This window comes from Rhinopithecus bieti, unplaced genomic scaffold (genome assembly GCF_001698545.2).
Source record: "Rhinopithecus bieti isolate Rb0 unplaced genomic scaffold, ASM169854v2 scaffold_947, whole genome shotgun sequence".
NCBI lineage: Eukaryota > Metazoa > Chordata > Mammalia > Primates > Cercopithecidae > Rhinopithecus > Rhinopithecus bieti.
The window spans coordinates 5952137-5970553 of NW_016803664.1; the positions used below are offsets into that span (position 1 = coordinate 5952137).

Below are 18417 nucleotides of genomic sequence, written 5' to 3' on the forward strand. Positions count from 1 at the left end.
TGGCTCACTGCAGCCTCCGCCTCCCAGTTGAAGCAATTCTCCTGCCTCAGCCTCCCAAGTAGCTGGGATTACAGGTTCACGCCGTGTTGGCCAGGATAGTCTCGATCTCTTGACCTCATTATCCGCCCACCTCGGCCTCCCAAAGTGCTGGGATTACAGGCGTGAGCCATTGTGCCTGGCCTCCAATCCTGTTTCTAACAGCATTCGCACAGACAGGATGGCCCTTTTTTCTGGAATACTATTAAAGAAGTCTTACTTGGTATCAAAGATGCAATTACATCTTGTCTAATATTTTAAGATTCTAATTAGACATTAAAACCATGTTTATTATAAGTGTCCTGAAAATGAAGCCACTCAGAGAAAGCTAGTTAAACCATGTTTTTGCCCATTTATCTAAATCTTGTATTGTATTTTGTATTTTGGCTTCATTAGACTAATTGCAGTTTTTCTCCTCTGCAGTGAGAGGGTCCAAGCCTGGTAAGAATGTCCAGCTTCAGGAGAATGAAATCAGAGGACTGTGTTTAAAATCTCGTGAAATCTTTCTCAGTCAGCCTATCCTACTAGAACTTGAAGCACCACTCAAAATATGTGGTAAGTTTGGGGCACACAAGTTACCTTTGGTTACGTGATTGATTAACTGAGTCAAGAATATGTTGATGACCTTGTATTAGCTAGCAGAATCATTCTCCTGTTTGTGAATAGCTTGGAACTACTAAAAATTAAGTTAAATAGTAGCTTTAGAATAAATACCTCTAATGGACTTAGTTTACTTAGATATATTTCAGATTTTTAAAAAAATATTTTGCTGAAGGAATAAACATTGCAGAAGAAAAAATGAAACTAAGAATGGAGAGCCAAGGAAAGGTCTAAACTACATGGATGTATAGGAATATGTTTTAAGTTTAAACCAACACTGGTTATAACTAAAAGTAAAAGTTCCTTGATGTTGATTTTGTGGTTCTGTTTTCTGCATAATGGAAGCAGATAATTTGTGTTTTAACTCAATGTAAAACTAAACTTTTTGGCCGGGCGCGGTGCCTCAAGCCTGTAATCCCAGCACTTTGGGAGGCCGAGACGAGCGGATCACGAGGTCAGGAGATCGAAACCATCCTGGCTAACACAGTGAAACCCCGTCTCTACTAAAAAATACAAAACTAGCCGGGCGAGGTGGCGGGCGCCTGTAGTCCCAGCTACTCGGGAGGCTGAGGCAGGAGAATGGCATAAACCCAGGAGGTGGAGCTTGCAGTGAGCTGAGATCCGGCCACTGCACTCCAGTCCGGGCGACAGAGCGAGACTTCGCCTCAAAAACAAAAAAGAAAAACTAAACTTTTTTCATTTGAGTAATATATTCTTATAGCATATTTGCATTGATAAAACTTTGTGTTCATGTTTTTAAAAGTAAAATGTTCTTTGGCATTATCTAGCAGGAAGAAGTTGAAAGCTAAATGCATTGATGGGTGGGGGGTGGGGGTCGTGTGTATGTACTTTGTTCAGACGGGGCCAAGGCTCACTAGAAGTGCAGCAGTTCTGCTGACACAGTACCCAGAGACTGAGCTATCAGAGATCTGGTATTCATCAGTCATCCTGAAAGGAATACCATGTTACTTGGCAAGAAGGCATGCCTGGACATAATAACCCTTTCCACAGAATAAATTCTTAATTAGTTGAATTTTGTGTGAAGTTGTGGACATACACATATACTTAAAAATTTTATTAAGCTCAATTGAACTAAATATGATGCCAGATTGGAAATTACTTCGTGTTGGCTCTCCAATTAAACTCTCATTACTAGAGGTCAATGCCATTGTACAATGAATTTTTAAAGAATTTCTTTCCAAAGCTTTGTTAGTGGATTGAGCTGTAAGTATGGGAACACTGTGTAACAAAATTCTTGCTTCTAGGTGACATCCATGGGCAATACTATGATTTACTGCGACTTTTTGAGTACGGTGGTTTCCCACCAGAAAGCAACTACCTGTTTCTTGGGGACTATGTAGACAGGGGAAAGCAGTCATTGGAGACGATCTGCCTCTTACTGGCCTACAAAATCAAATATCCTGAGAATTTTTTTCTTCTCAGAGGGAACCATGAATGTGCCAGCATCAACAGAATTTATGGATTTTATGATGAATGTAAGTACTTTTCTATATCTCAGGAAGTTATTGAAATTAAGATATTTATCATAAACAATTATCACGTACTTCTGTTAGGAATTGTGAGATTTTAGATGCAGTGGTATCATCTCTCATGTTTTCTATTTCATCAACTTGTTTTTAACTTAGCTTTTTAGGGGAGGTGGGGGAACAGAGTCTCACTCTGTTGCCCAGGCTGGAGTGCAGTAGCACCATCTTACCTCATTGCAACCTCTGCCTCCCAGCTCAAGCGATCCTCCTGCCTCAGCCTCCCAGGTAGCTAGGACTGCAATGCATCACCACGCTCAGCTAATTCATGTATTTTTTTGAAGAGATGGGGTTTCACCTTGTTGCCCAAGCTGATCTGAAACTCCTGGACTCAAGGAATCTGCCCACCTAGGCCACTCAAAAGTCCTGGGATTACTGGCGTGAGCCATGGCGCCCAGCCAGTTTTTTCTCTTTTGGGTAGAAAAAGAACACTGCCGCTGTAATAAAATAAGGTCTTGGATTCTTTTATGATGTGATGATCAGATTAGGAAGTAATGATCATGGTAGTGGTTTCTTTAAGATGTAAATTGTTGTATTCACAGATAACTTAATTCTTGGTAGAAATCTGAGAACCATTCCAAATAGTTTTAAGCAACTTTATTATGTAATTTCATTCCATAAAATTAATCTGTTGAAAGTATACAATTCAGTGATTTGTAGTAAATTTATAGTTATGTGACCATCTCACCGTAGCCCCCAGGCAACCACTAATCTACTTTTTGTCTTTGCTAGAGAACATTGCATGCAAATGGAATCCTGCAATATGTAAATAATTAGTTTTGAAATTATTACAGTTTTCTCCTCTGGCATAACCGCACCCAGGAAGAATGGCAATAACTTTCCTAAAACTAAAATGTGCTGAATTATTTTTACAGTATTTTACGCATTTTGTGACTCATTTTGGATTGTTTATTTAAAGGTGCACTTTGATTTGACTATTGACAAAACACAGTTCTTAAAGATTTGCAAATAGGCTGGGCGCAGTGGCTCACGCCTGTAATCCCAACACTTTGGGAGGCCACAGCAGGTGGATCATGAGGTCAAGAGATCGAGACCATCCTGGCCAACATGACGAAACCCCATCTCTACTAAAAATACAAAAATTAGCCAGGCGTGGTGTCAGATGCCTGTAGTCCCAAGTACTTGGGAGACTGAGGCAGGAGAATCGCTTGAACCCGGGAGTTGGGTTCAGTGAGTCGAGATCACACCACTGTACTCCAGCCTGGGTGGCAGAGTGAGACTCCGTATCAAATAAAAAAACTTTGAAAATAATCAGTTTGATAAAGGATTTTATGTCAGAAAAGGTTTTGAATCTTTACCTTCACCTTCCTTTTGTGCTTATTTGTGCCAGGAGGGGTTTCAGGTTTGGAGTGAAGGGGTGGTTAAGGAACTTTAGGTAGTTGGCATTTGCTAATATGATTATAGGAAGATCAGCAAAGTGTTGTCCCTGTGGCCCTCCCCTAGACCACATCCTAACTTAGAGTCTCCAGATGTGGTGTTTTTCCATCTCAATTCACATAGATGTAGTGAGCTAGCACATTTGTTAGAAGTGCATCCTAGAAAGATTATATTCACAGACTGAGCCCTTCTACTACCACCCTTTCCCACAACTGGATGTTTGCTTGGTCTGTGTCCTTGAGATCCATCTGGTAAGATGGGGTGGCAGGAATCATCAGGGACAAAAATTCTGTGGGTTCTGGACTGACTGATACCATTGAACCTGTACAGGAAAGATATTCGATATTAACAGGGATTCTGTGTCAAAGAAGTACCAGTAAACCAGTTACTATTCCTTAGGTAGTGAAATACAAGGCAGATGTGGTGGGTTTTTTTGTTGTTGTTGTTGTTTGTTTTTAAGACAGAGCCTTAAGCTGGAGTGCAGAGGTGGGATCATAGCTTACTACAACCTGTAATTTCTGGGCTCAAGCAGTCCTTTCACCTCAGCCTCCCTAAGTGCTGGGATTACAAGCATGAGCCACCAGACCCAGCCAACATTGTGTTTTGGATACTCATTCCAAGTGTTACTCTTGAGTTAAGAAAGGGTTCCTTTTACATAACTGTTAGCCCAGCAAATACTTTCCATGTTTGCACTGATGAATTCAAATCCAGTTGACCTCATTGTTGTGACTTCTATCCTAATGTAATGATACTAGCTGCATCAGTTTCAGTTTCTACTCAATGCAGAGGCCTTTAAAATGACTTAGAAGATCAGTGTTGGTTGGTATCAGTTTCGGCTCCTGTTTGATCATCAACACAGTTTATAGATCTTGTGTTCAAGCTTCCTCTCTCCCATCAGGCAGATACAATTTGCCATCCAGTCTACTTGTGGGCATAAAAGTGCCCTTGACATAGGTGGCTTCTGGTTGAAGGCTTGCAGACATTTAATATATATATAATATATATTAATTTTATTAAAATGAAAAGTTATATTCAAATGTTGATTTTCATGGGACAATTTAAAAACCACTGCCTGTTTTCCAGGTACATAAGTACTTTATACTACCATTTCTTTTTTTTTGTTTGTTTAAATTTTGCAAATGTGATGGAAAGGCTGAGGTATATGTTGTTGGGTAAAACAGGAGTGTTTGTTGATCCGTTTCTGCTACCGGAGCTGTCTGATGTACAGTAATGGGAAACTGCATTACAGGTTATGGCTCAGAATCTTAGGATTTGGAAGCTAGACGATTACCCTGGTTAAACCTTTCAGGACCCATATGTTCCTAGTGGTCTGAGGTGGCCTTAGGGAGGAAATGAAGAGAGAAGAGAAAGAGACAGCCCCACGCTTAAAGTGCTAAGAGGCAAAAGGAGGAAACAAACTGATTTTTGATGGAGAGGCCAGCAGAAATCGGCAAGAGAAGAAACTGGAGTTTGTGGCATAACTAAAGAATCAAAGGCCGGGCATGGTAGCTCATGCCTGTAATCCCAGTACTTTGGGAGGCCAAGGTGGGTGGATCACTTGAGGTCAGGAGTTCAAGACCAGTCTGACCAACATAGCGAAAACCCATCTCTGCTAAAAATATAAAGATTAAGTGTGGTGATGCACACCTGTAGTCCCAGCTACTCAGGAGATTGAGGCAGAAGAATCCCTGGAACTCGGGAGGCCGTGATTGCAGTGAGCCGAGATCACATTGCTTTACTCCACCTGGGTGATGGAGTGAGACCCCACCTCAAAAAAAAAATATCCAGAAGTGAAGCTGACCTTGGGGAAAGAGGAAGTCACTATCACTGGGGGGCTAAGACAGCAGCCCTGTTCTTATAATACAGGTTAAGTATTCCTTACCTGGAATGCTTGGGAGTAGAAGTGTTGCAGGTTTCAGAGTTTTGTTTTAAATTTTGGAATATTTGTGTTACAATTACTGGTTAAACATCCCTAATCCAAAAATCTGAAATCCAGAATGCTCCAGTGAGCATTTCCTTTGAGCATCATGTGAGTGCTCAAAAAGTTTCAAATTTTGGAGCATCTTGGATTAAGGATACTCATCTTGTGGTGGTGGTGGTGGTAGTAGTAGTAGTAGTAGTAGTAGTAGTAGTAGTAGTAGTAGTAGTATTGCTGTTGGACATGGGAGGTGGTGTTTTTGCAGATTCAGATTGCCCATCAGCCTTTCGTAAGGAGGAGTTTGTTGGTTTTTTTTTTTTTTTTTTTAGATGGAGTTTCACTCTTGTTGCCCAGGCTGGAGTGTAATGGTGCGATCTTGGCTTACTGCAACCTCTGCCTCCCAGGTTCAAGGAGTTTTCCTGCCTCAGCCTCCTCAGCCTGGTGGGAGGAGTTTGTTGAACTTTCAGAACTCCTCCAGTGAAGGAGTTAGTAGCCTCTAAAGAAATGCGCAACAGGGTGAACCATAGAGTTAGACCCAGTCATTGAGAAACCAGAAATTATTAGGAGAAAAGATAACACTCTTCTCTGCAGAGAGAAGGCAAACATTTGTTGAATTTACATTACATTTCAAGCCCTGTGCTAAACTCCCTAGACTGCTTGATTTGCATTACAGGGTGGGAAGTGTGGTTCAGGTCAGTTGTTTGGGCTGGCCCTAACTCTCAAAGGAGAGGTACAGGTTTAAACCTTTCGATGTCCCTGTAGTCCGCAGCAAGAGACTAAGGACAAACTCTTGGTTTGGTTTGTTTTTTGAGACGGAGTTTCGCTCTTGTTGCCCAGGCCGGAGTGCAATGGCACAATCAAGGCTCACCACAGTCTCCGCCTCCCGGGGTCAAGCGATTCTCCTGCCTCAGCCTCACAAGTAGTTGGGATTACAGACATGCGCCACCACACCCAACTAATTTTTTTATCTTTAGTAAAGAAGGGATTTCTCCATCTTGGTCAGGCTGGTCTCAAACTCCCAACCTCAGGCGATCTGCCCACCTTGACCTCCCAAAGAGCTGGGATTACAGGTGTGAGCCACCCCGCCTGGCCAAACTCTTGGTTTTTAAAGATTGTACTTAGTATAGTAAGGTACAGGAAACAAAGGCATCTGGACAATTGGACAGTCCTCATCCAATCCAGAGAAATTTGTTCTTGCAAGGTATGTGAGTAGGTTTTAAACTCAGAACATCAGTTTCCTATAGAAACAGTGCATAGTGGCATGTTTCTGTCAGAACTGCACTCTGACTCCAGAATGTGTGGATGCCTGTGCTGGTGAGGGAACATGACCACCCTGTGACATCAGGCCTGTAGGAGCATGTGGAGTCTGTGCAGTGTTGGAAACAAATGCCCTGTAGTGCCTGTGAGAGGCACCACTGCCGTGTGATCATTGTGCCTCCTGCTAGAGCACTGAGGGCTGGGGATCCTCTGGTATCTGTAGGTTGTTGAGGGGAGTACATGGGGGATGGGTGCTAACTCAGGCTTTCTCAGAAGGAAGGTCGTAATGCCACATGTATAAGTTCGTAATTGCTTTCAGAAGTAGGGAACTAGCTGCAGTGAGATTGGACAAAGCATACTGGATTTCAGACAGAATTGATGCTACCAGATAATTCCTGGGATTTGATGGCAATCCTTAATCATTATCAAATCTGGAATTCTGGTTTCATACTTGTATGGAATTTAAAAAGATTTCATGTGAAAATGTAAGTCATTGCTTTTAGATCAGATGTGTCTCTCCTAAACCCCTTCCCTCCAGGAGAGTCTTTCTTTAAAGAGATGGGGTGTCACTATGTTGCCCAAGCTGTTCTTGAACTCCTGGGCTCAAGCGATCCTCCTACCTCAGCCTCCTGAAGTGCTGGGGTTACAGGTCTGACCCACCACGGCCAGCTCTTATTTTAAAAGAGTGTTAAAATAAGACGGTTTTATTAAGATTCTTAATAAAAACATAGTTTCGTTTGCTTAAAAAGTAGCCAGAATCTTGCTTTGGGGAAGTTAATCCTGAGAGAATGAGCCTACAGAACAGTAATACTCTCTTTTTAATCACAGGTAAAAGAAGATACAACATTAAACTATGGAAAACTTTCACAGACTGTTTTAACTGTTTACCGATAGCAGCCATCGTGGATGAGAAGATATTCTGCTGTCATGGAGGTAGGTGGGCTGATTTTTGTTCCAAATAGGTTTTGATCCCTTCCAAAGGATGAACACTTTAACATTTGTGAGTTACCATTGGGATGACTTCCTCTGACAGAACACTCTCCTTTGTTGATGTGTTGCATTGCCCTGTCACTCTGATACAGCCAGGATTACTTGGATAAAAATCTTAAGGAACTGATTATTACAGGGAATTCTAGACTCTGTAAATTAGGATTGAAAATAGAGCAGAAAATGTTTATTTTTATTTTATGTTTTGTAAGGATGAGTTCTCACCATGTTGCCCAGGCTGGTCACAAATTCCTGGGCTCAAACAATCCTGCCTCGGACTTCCAGAGTGCTGGGATTATAGGCGTGAGCCACCATGCCCAGCTCAGAAAAGTATTTTTAACTGTAAAATGAACAATATGTAATTTGCTGTGCCAGAGATCCTCTAGAACACTGAAGATGTGAATAAATTTTCCCTTGTTTGTTTTTTATCTTCTCAGAATTTTCTCTGACTTGGATTTTTTTTTTTTTTTTTTTTTTTTTTTTTTTTTTTTTGAGACGGAGTCTCGCTCTATCTCCCAGGCTAGAGTGCAGTGGCGCAGTCTCAGCTCACTGCAAGCTCCACCTCCTGGGTTCAAGCAATTCTCCCACCCCAGCCTCCTGAGTAGCTGAGACTACAGGCACCCACCACTGCGCCCAGCTAATTTTTTTTGTATTTTTAGTAGAGACGAGGTTTCACTGTGTTAGCCAAGATGGTCTCGATCTCCTGACCTCGTGATCCGCCCGCCTCGGCCTCCCAAAGTGCTGGGATTACAGGTTTGAGCCACCGCGCCCGGCCTGACTTGGATTTTAAAAGTTATTTTGGCCAGGCATAGTAACTGGCATCTGTAATTCCAGCACTTTTGAGAGGCCAAGATGGGAGGATTGCTTGATGCCATGAATATGAGAACAGCCTGTAACATATCGAGACCCCTGTCATTAGAAAAAGTGTTAAAAATTAGCCAGGTGTAATGTTGCGCACCTGTAGTCGTAGCTATTTGGGAGGCTGAGGCAGGAGGATCACTTGAGCCCAGGGATTTAAGGCTGCAGTGAGCTATGATCGCACCACTGCACTCCAGCCTAGGCAACAGAGCAAGACCCTATCTCTAAAAATATATACATATATATTGTTTAAGCTATTTTTCTTTGCTCAGTGGTTGTGCTTTCTATAATGTAATTAAAATAGTAATTGCAAAGAGAATTTCTTTTCATGTATGGTGTGAAATTAGCCATCAAAAAGCCAACATAATGTCTTTTATCTCTGTGCTTCTATACTTACACAGGTTTTGGTAGAGTTGGACACATGGTTTTTAACTCTTATAATATGCATCCCATATTGTAACTCGATACAATAAGCTCTTGTAGATTTTAATGGTCTGTGAACAGTGCAGGTTTCCTAGAGAACTACCTCTCACTGAGCATCCTTATCTTCTCAGCTCAGTCATTATAAGCCATCAATCATAACATCGCTCATTATTGTCATCAACTGGGGAAGCCCATAGAAGAGTTTTTTAAATCACTGGATTTTATTTTACAGTGTTCTGTATAATATAACTGCCTCCATGTACTGTTTAACTACAGCACCCCATGCATTACTGCATGTAATTCTAGTGTGTATCCAGTTGTCCTTTTTCTGTGTGTGTTTTTTTTTTCTTTTAACCAAAAGTAAATAAAATATAATCAGATTTCAGTTTTTGTGTCAGGATTATTGAATTTCTCTGTAGACAAATGGAACTTTTGAAGGGGTAATATCCTTTTAAAAGTTTTGCTTTCTTCCTTTTTCTTTTCCTCACTGAATAGGTTTATCACCAGATCTTCAATCTATGGAGCAGATTCGGCGAATTATGCGACCAACTGATGTACCAGATCAAGGTCTTCTTTGTGATCTTTTGTGGTCTGACCCCGATAAAGATGTCTTAGGCTGGGGTGAAAATGACAGAGGAGTGTCCTTCACATTTGGTGCAGAAGTGGTTGCAAAATTTCTCCATAAGCATGATTTGGATCTTATATGTAGAGCCCATCAGGTATTGATTTTGAATTTTACATGTACACTTAAGAGCATGTGTGTGAGCACAGATTCTCCTTGTTGATTTTGGTGGGTAGGTATTGCTTATTTATACAAAGTGTTTCTGGAACACAAGATATCAGGCTCAATGGGAAACTGAAACGTGGTTTTACTCACCTAATATTTGCACCTATTTATACTGAAAAAAATTTCTCTCGAAGGTGGTTGAAGATGGATATGAATTTTTTGCAAAGAGGCAGTTGGTCACTCTGTTTTCTGCGCCCAATTATTGTGGAGAGTTTGACAATGCAGGTGCCATGATGAGTGTGGATGAAACACTAATGTGTTCTTTTCAGGTAGAGCATGCTTTCAACATTATTTCCTTTTACTATGTTTGCACTTTGCTGGTTGAAAAATATAATTGCTACTTTTTGCCTAGTGTTCATTTATGCTGAGTAGGCTGTTTCTGTTTTCCCTTAACCAGTGTGTGTTATAGCTGAATAATGTATGGATACCTTGTAAAAGAAAAAATTAATTATGGCACCTTTTCCCAGTGTTTAATTATGATTTTTTTGCATTGCATATTGGCTCCTTATGCTTATGGCTGTTTTACTGTAAATCTAAAACCATAATGACAATGTAATGTTCAGCTAAAATTAAATCACCACTTGCATGTGAAAAGTACTGAGTGCCTCGTGCTATATATGTTTACTTAGTTCTGCCCTCTAGTCTGACTTCCACAAAACTTCTGTTAATGTACCACGACATCATTTGGCCTTCAGCTGGCACAAAAGCATTATTTAGAATCTGCCTCAGCCTTTTTCTCATTTGCTTATTATGATAAACTTGTACAACTTCAAGCCAGCCTAGTCATAAACATAAATACAGCCACCAAATCATGTGGCAGTCATCAGTTAAATGAATTAAAACAGTTTTTTGTTTTCTTTCTTCTTTTTTTTTTTTTTTTTTTTACCAATTGTCAGAACTTGCAGCTTTCAGAATTCCAAAGATTGTGCAAGAATCCCCTGCAGGTTGGAGAAACACTTTTGTAAAGAACTTTCTCCCCTATATCAGAAGGAATAGCTAAAGATATTACCAGGTGTAGACTTCAGAAGATTGTCATTATACTCAGAGACAAAATAATTTGTCCAGATCATAGATTTTTATCTTTTCATCATAGCATTAATTACTAAATGTTTACATGTCAACTTAGCTTGTGTTAATATGCTAGGGAGGCTTTTACAGTTGTTGGGGCAGTTGTAAACACCATCTGAACAAAAGATCTGAATGAAATTTAAGGACTCTTTAAGATTTGGGGTTGAGTATATTTCCTAAATGAACTGTCTTTTGAATCTCTCCAGATTTTAAAGCCTGCAGAGAAAAAGAAGCCAAATGCCACGAGACCTGTAACGCCTCCAAGGGGTATGATCACAAAGCAAGCAAAGAAATAGATGTCATTTTGACACTGCCTAGTTGGGACTTGTAACATAGAGTATATAACCTTCATTTTTAAGACTGTAATGTGTACTGGTCAGCTTGCTCAGATAGATTTGTGTTTGTGGGGGCCCTTCCTTCCGTTTTGATTTAGTGAATGGCATTTGCTGGTTATAACAGCGAATGAAAGACTCTTCACTCCAAAAAGAAAAGTGTTTTTTTTTAAATTCTCTCTTCCTTTTGCAAACAATTTTAATGATGGTGTTAAAGCTGTACACCTCAGGACAGTTTATGCTGTCTAAGGAGTAAGTGTACAGTTGATCTTTTTAAATTCAGTACAACCCATAATCATGTAAATGCTCGTTTTCTTTAGGACATAAAGAGAGCCCTAGGGTGCTCCGAATCTGTACATGTTCTTGTCATAAAATGCATACTGTTGATACAAACCACTGTGAACATTTTTTATTTGATAATTTTGTTTCAGAGGGATTGCTTTTTCCCCTCATTGTCTTGTTATGTACAAACTAGTTTTTATAGCTATCAACATTAGGAGTAACTTTCAACCTTGCCAGCATCACTGGTATGATGTATATTTAATTAAAGCACACTTTTCCCCTACCGTATACTTAAAATGACGATTAAAGCCATTCTTTTAAATATTTGTGACTCTTTCCTAAAGCCAAAGTTTCTGTTGAATTACGTTTTGGCACACCCCTAAGTACAAGGTGGTATGGTTGTGTACACATGCTGCCTTCTCGGGGATTCAAAAACAGGTTTTTGATTTTGAATAGCAGTTAGTGATATAGTGCTGTTTAAGCTACTAATGATTAAAGGTAATAACATTTTGTACAATTTCCATATAGTCTATTCATTAAGTAATCTTTTTACAGTTGCATCAGGCCTGAACCCGTCCATTCAGAAAGCTTCAAATTATAGAAACAATACTGTTCTATACGAGTGACCGATTATGCTTTCTTTGGCCTACATTCTTTATTCTGCGGTGAAGTTGAGGCTTATAAGTTAAAACAAAGGAACTAACTTACTGTCCACCAGTTTATACAGAACTCACGGTATCTATGACTTTTTTTAAACTAAGATCTGTTAAAAAAGAAATCTGTTTCAGCAGATGACCGTGTACAATACCATGTGGTGAAAATGAATTCAGACTTATTAAATGATGAACTTGTTAAATCCTCTCAGTGTCTATTTATCAGCACAATACACACAGGAGAACTGTTGATGGCATATTGAATAGATTTTCCTGAATAAATTGCTCTGGAAACCACACAGTTGCATTTTGGTTTTGTCTTCTTTCATATAGTCTGTTTTCCAAAGATGGATTATAATACAGATACTAATACTCTTTGAGTTGTAACCTGGAGACACCTATTCGTGTAATAGAGTGATGAGGTGGAATGATCCTCCTCTACCGTTTGGGGAGATGGAGATTAATCTGTGTCCATAGTTTTCTTACTGTCTGGTTCACTTGAACTTAGTGGCGAATTTGAAAGCAACTCACTTCATTATTCTGAGTCAGCCACCTATATTTTCATGCACAGTTCTTTGATCTCTTCCCCCTTCCCTGGTTTATATGGAACACAGTATCACAACATATTTTGTCACAAGTATGTATCTTAATTTCTCAGAGGTACGCTAAAAATGAATGAAGAGCATGTCATTTGGAAAGCTTTTTTTTCTGTTACAAAGTGGTCTCCCTGAGGGCATTGGCAAAGGACCTAGTGAGGAACTGTTTGAAGGACACAGAAGAGCACAGGGCCGTGGACTCCCTTCTGCTAACAAGCTCCGGTCCTGAGGCATCTGCATCCTGCCCTACTCCCATCAAAGAGGGAAGGGGGACCTCATGACCTTCCTGCTCCACATTGACAATATCCAAACTTGTGCTGTTTCACTTTTACATAATATTCTCCCAGACTTCGTTGACCATAGGAGAAAAAAATGAATAATAATTGTGTCAAAGGCAAATTCTGCCCATCTTTGTATCCTGAACGTTAATGAATTGACACTAGGATTTCAAAATGCTATGAAATTGTAAAATTGAGCTGCTCTACTTGGATTATATCATTATTGGAGTGTGGTATCTGGCTCAAAATTTTCTTAAGGAACATTGATTGGTCAAGTAGAAGACAAGATTAGTCTTTGGACCTGAGATCCTTAGGAGAGACTCAATTTGAAATCTGTGTGACAGTAGAACTTGAGGTGTGTGTGATAACCCAAGTCCCGGCCCCTCCTCCCTAATTTGAGTGAGTGACCTGAATGCTGAGCCACTGTTCCTAGCTATGAAACGTCCGTAGCAGTAGCTGTCTCACATTGTGAATCTTGAGTGAAGTTGTGTAGTGTCTTTAGAATGCTCAGCTTGGTGGTATTTGCTTAAATGTTTGCTTTTTGTTGCCTTATCGATCGCAGTTCTTTCGTGTCTTTGCACATCTTGGTTTGGTTGAGTTTGAAGTGTCACCTGCCTTTGCTTTGCGGCTCTCTTACGACCTGATACCAAGCCATGGATAGCTAAGTATGTCTGAGCATTTACTGCATAAGGGAATAGCATCATAGATGTTTCCAGCATACGCAAAAGGAATAACTAGGAAAGAGGAAGTTGTCATTATTAGTGTGATAGTATTCTAGTAAATAGTTGTTTTATTTTTGTCAAGTATTCCTGGTCACAAGATGACAGCACCATTACAAAACCATACAGAAAGGCAGGTGATAGGCAGCCTTAGTCGCTCACTCATCTATGTAATACCCTCCCATTGAAATCGCTTATTTGGTACACAAATTAGGCCTGCCCACATCTAGCTGCAGTGGACGGCACAGATGCTCACATACAACCCTTGTTCTTGAAGTACCTTGATTTAAGGCCAGAGTTCTTAAGTAACACACATAAATGGGATATGGAACACAGGGACTAGGAAAAAATTACTGAGTGCTGAGCCATGAAGAAGGCACAGAATTTAAACTGATGGAATATCAGTCATGTTTCTCAATGTGGGACTGTGATGAGAGTTTGAAAGGGAATTCAGTTTGCTGGGAAGTGAAGATAAAAGCTATGAAGTTAAGGCATCATGATGCTAGAAAACACAGGGAACCATTGCAGGGAAGTGCTGCATGAAAAACCTTAGGTTTATTTGGCAGTTTGCAGACTTGCCATGTGAATTGAGACACGGAGACAAGGGCCACGTAAGCCAAGTATCGCCTGGAATTAGTAGTAGAGGGGACAAAGCTGAGGATCTGCATCAGAACAAAGAAGGAATGTCTTCCTTATGTTTGGGTCTGTAGAAGACATTAAAGAAAGCTTCCAGGAAGTGGGTTAGTATAGGTTTGAAGTGCCATGTCTCCATTTTCCTATCTTGAGGAAAAGACCCAAAACTCAACCTCATGTACCGGCTAACTTGAATCTGCAGGGGTGGTTTTGATGAATAAGAACTTTTTCAGTCCTGCAAATCTGATGTATACATAAGCCTACACTGGAAGAACATGGCACCCTCTGCCCCAGGCTTTGGTTTCCTTCTCTCACCCACAGAATAGGGATAACTAGAATACTTACCGATGGGATTGTGAGGATTAGCCCACCAAAACATCTACAACTTGCCTTGCTCACAAGCATTCCGAAAACATTAACCCTCGTGTAAGACCGATGAATAGTCCTAAGATTTAAACCAATGGCAACACACAGGAATTTTATTAGGAAATCTTGATCCAGGCATAGGCAGAAGTCACTTTTCATTCATGCTTGCTGATGTATGAGCTTCAGAAGAGTGGAAATGATGGACTATCAACACCTTCATCCTACGCTCAAATAGAATGAGTACTTGCATTAGTGCATTCCTGAATTAGCACGTGGTTCATAGTTGTGTGATCACAGAGATGACTGCCGTCTTACCTGATCAGCACAGCAGCTGCTGTCGCTCCAGTGGGCTTGACATCTAGATGTATTACAAGTATCCCAATAATTTCAAACACAGGTAGGTATTTTAGATGTGAGAATTATGTAGAAATTTTGTCAGTTATTTGAAAGATAAATATGTTAGAGGATTAAAGCACTTCAGTTAATCATGTAAACAATTTTGTAATCAAAAAGTTAAAACTAGGCTGGGTGCAGTGTCTCACGCCTGTAATCCCAGTGTGATTGGGAGGCCGAGGTGGTTGGATCACTTGAGGTCACGAGTTTGAGACCAGCCTGGCCAACATGGTGAAACCCCATCTCTACTGAAAACACAAAAATCAGCTGGGTGTGATGGCACATGCCTGTAATCCCAGCTACTCGGGAGGTTGAGGCAGGAGAATCGCTTGAACCCGGGGGGGCGGAGGTTGCAGTGAGACAAGATTGTGCCACTGTACTCCAGACTGGGCAACAGAGCAAGACTCTCAAAAAAAAAAAGAAAGTATGCAGTAATAAAATAGGGAAATAGAATGTTGCATAAGTTCAAGAACTTTTGAACTAACAAATGTTTGTAAGAATTTTAAAATATAAGGCATGCAAAATATTGGGAATGAATCAGTATGGCAAGTCTTGTAAGTGCATCTCTGAAGGCATCCTGAGGCACTGCCCAAAGTCTAGGAATTGAGAAGGAAGACGTAAGTCCTTACCTTGCTATTGGCATGGAACAACCAATTTGGTGGTAGGACCAGCCAGAAAGCAACTTGCCCTTCCACCAACTTCAGATAAAAGTGAGCATCTATTTAGTATTACAAACGTGCAGATACCTCAGGAGCAATAAAGCAACGGGTGGTGCTAAGAAGGTAGCATATCGGCTGGGCACGGTGGCTCACACCTGTAATCTCAACACTTTGGGAGGCCAAGGCAGGCAGATCACCTGAGGTCGGGAGTTCAAGACCAGATTGGGCAACATGGAGAAACCCCCGTCTCTAATAAAAATATAAAATTAGCCTGGCATGGTGGTGGCAGGTGCTTGTAATCCCAACTACTCAGGAGGCTGAGGCAGGAGAATTGCTTGAACCCGGGTGGCAGAGGTTGCGATGAGCTGAGATCACACCATTGCACCACAGTCTGGGCAACAAGAGCAAAACTCCATCTCAAAAAAAAAGGTAGCATACCAGCCCAGCGTCAAACTTAGGAGAATTCTGATGATTGTAATGATTAAATGGTATCAATTAAATTTTTTTCCAGTATGGGCAACATGGTGACACCCCGTATCTATTAAAAATATAATAATACAAAAAATTAGCCAGACATGGTGGCGCACACCCGTGGTCCCAGCTACTTGGGAGACTAAGGTGGGAGGATCGCCTGAACCTGGGAGGCTGAGGTTGCACTGACCTAAGATTGTGCCACTGCACTCCAGCCTGGGTGATAGAGTGAGACCCTGTCTCAAAAAATAATTTTTGATAGAATTTCAAATTCATTATTGTGTTCCAACCAGTTCCTCAATAGCAATATTTAGCTGTGACCACCAAATACTGATTTTAATACTCATTCAGCCAAAATGCATATTTGGTGCAACTCTTGAAACAATTCTAAAATGCCACTTAAAAATGCATATTCCTTTTTTCTTCTAGCCACCCAATTAGCACAGTATCACATACCATGTCTCCCAGAGAGGACCAGCCCACACACCAGTTGTTCAGGGCTGGTGAACAAGAGAACAGTAAACTAGTCATTATATTCTTGGACAGACTGGCTGCTTGACCTTTCCCTGGCAAGTTAGGTAGGTGTGGCAGAGGGAGTCGGTGGGATAAGGGTGTTTTTGCTGAGGTTGGCAGAAGTTCGTTTACCATCTGATAGAGCTTTGCTTATTCAGCAGCTCCATGAGCCCCTCAAGGAGCCCAGTTCCATACCTGCTAGTTACCATAATGAAATCACTTCCCAATTTTTGTTTTGTGTTTTTGTTTTTTTGAGATGGAGTCTTGCTCTGTTGCCCAGGCTGGAGTGCAGTAGCACAATCTCGGCTCACTGCAAGCTCCGCCTCCTGGGTTCACGCCATTCTCCTGCCTCAGCCTCCCAAGTAGCTGGGATTATAGGTGCATGCCACACACGCAGCTAATTTTTATATTTTTAGAGGAGACAGGGTTTCACTGTGTTGGCCAGGCTGGTCTCAAACTCCTGACCTCAAGTGATTCGCCTGCCTCAGTCTCCCAAAGTGCTGGGATTCCAGGCCTTCCCAAGTTTTGATTACTGACCCACAAACACCACATATCTTCTCTAGTGCTTGCCCTTCAGATTGAGAGGTGGAATGGATAGATGTAGACTCACACAGTCCCCCACTCAGGAGGCTGTCCAGAGTAAATGAAGGACACAGATTTAGCGTGGATCAGAGGGTTAGCTGGATTTTACTCACCAGCTGGGCTTAGATTGGTTTCAGATCTGCCCCATGTTCCTCTCACTGTTCTAGGGCCACTGAGTATTACTTAGGAGGGTGGACTGAGAAGAGGAGAACAAGCAGGCAATCTTAAGATTTGCTGCAGTACAAATTACTCATTGGATGCACATTTTGGTCACCATGAATGCTGTGTTTTTATACGTTTATTTTTAGAAGGCATCTTGCTAAGGTCAATATAATCTTGCTAGAATGAAAGTTTTTTTTGTGTTTGTTTGTTTGTTTTTGAGTTGGAGTCTTGCTCTGGCACCCAGGCTGGAGTGCAGTGGCACAATCTTGGCTCACTGCAACCTCCACCTCCCAAGTTCAAGCGATTCTCCCGCCTCAGCCTCCAGAGTAGCTGGAACTATAGGTGCCCACCACCACGCCCAGCTAATTTTTGTACTTTTAGTAGAGACAGGATTTCACCATGTTGGCCAGGCTGGTCTCGAACCCCTGGACCTCAGGTGATGCTCCTGCCTCGGTCTTCCAAAGTGTGAGCCACTGTGCCTGGCACAAGAATGAAAGTTTTGAGAAAGTGATCTGCGTTTTCAACTCCAGAAAACTAGAATTCCTCTAAGACAATGCTGTTTGAACTTTTTTGACAGGTGGAACCCATCAAACAAAGTCATATTGGAGGCCTCATGTAAAATGAATAAAATCAGAAGATCTCTGTTAAAAGCAGGAGCTGGGGACTGCTTGTACCCCAACGCTTCCACCGCCAGAGATTGAAACCACAGTCTAGGAGAAACATTGGCTGCTACATACAGGCCTGTGTTTGTAGACCAGCACTGGTAAGATGTCAGTACAACTTACGAGGTAGAGCCTTCTCTGACTTTGTGATGCCTTGTCTGAGATCCAAATAGCTAAGAGGTTCAATCCAAGTATTCTCCGAGTAGAAAGTCAACACGTGGCCAGGCACGGTGGCTCATG

The 18417-nt window shown here is 41.2% G+C and overlaps 1 protein-coding gene across 2 annotated transcripts; it reads left to right on the forward strand.

The window, feature by feature from the left end:
* Nucleotides 1-446: 446 nt before the first annotated feature.
* On the forward strand, nt 447-12442 carry PPP1CC (protein phosphatase 1 catalytic subunit gamma). 2 transcript variants are annotated; one of them, XM_017847445.1, is made up of 7 exons: nt 447-591; nt 1902-2132; nt 7582-7686; nt 9517-9740; nt 9943-10077; nt 11083-11143; nt 12046-12442. In XM_017847445.1, exons 4-7 carry the CDS (start codon nt 9540-9542, stop codon nt 12114-12116), a joined length of 468 nt encoding a protein of 155 aa, XP_017702934.1. In that variant the 5' UTR covers nt 447-591; nt 1902-2132; nt 7582-7686; nt 9517-9539; the 3' UTR covers nt 12117-12442. The 2 variants fall into 2 exon arrangements, with proteins under 2 accessions (XP_017702934.1, XP_017702943.1); XM_017847454.1 differs by having other exon boundaries at nt 11083-12442.
* Nucleotides 12443-18417: the final 5975 nt, after the last annotated feature.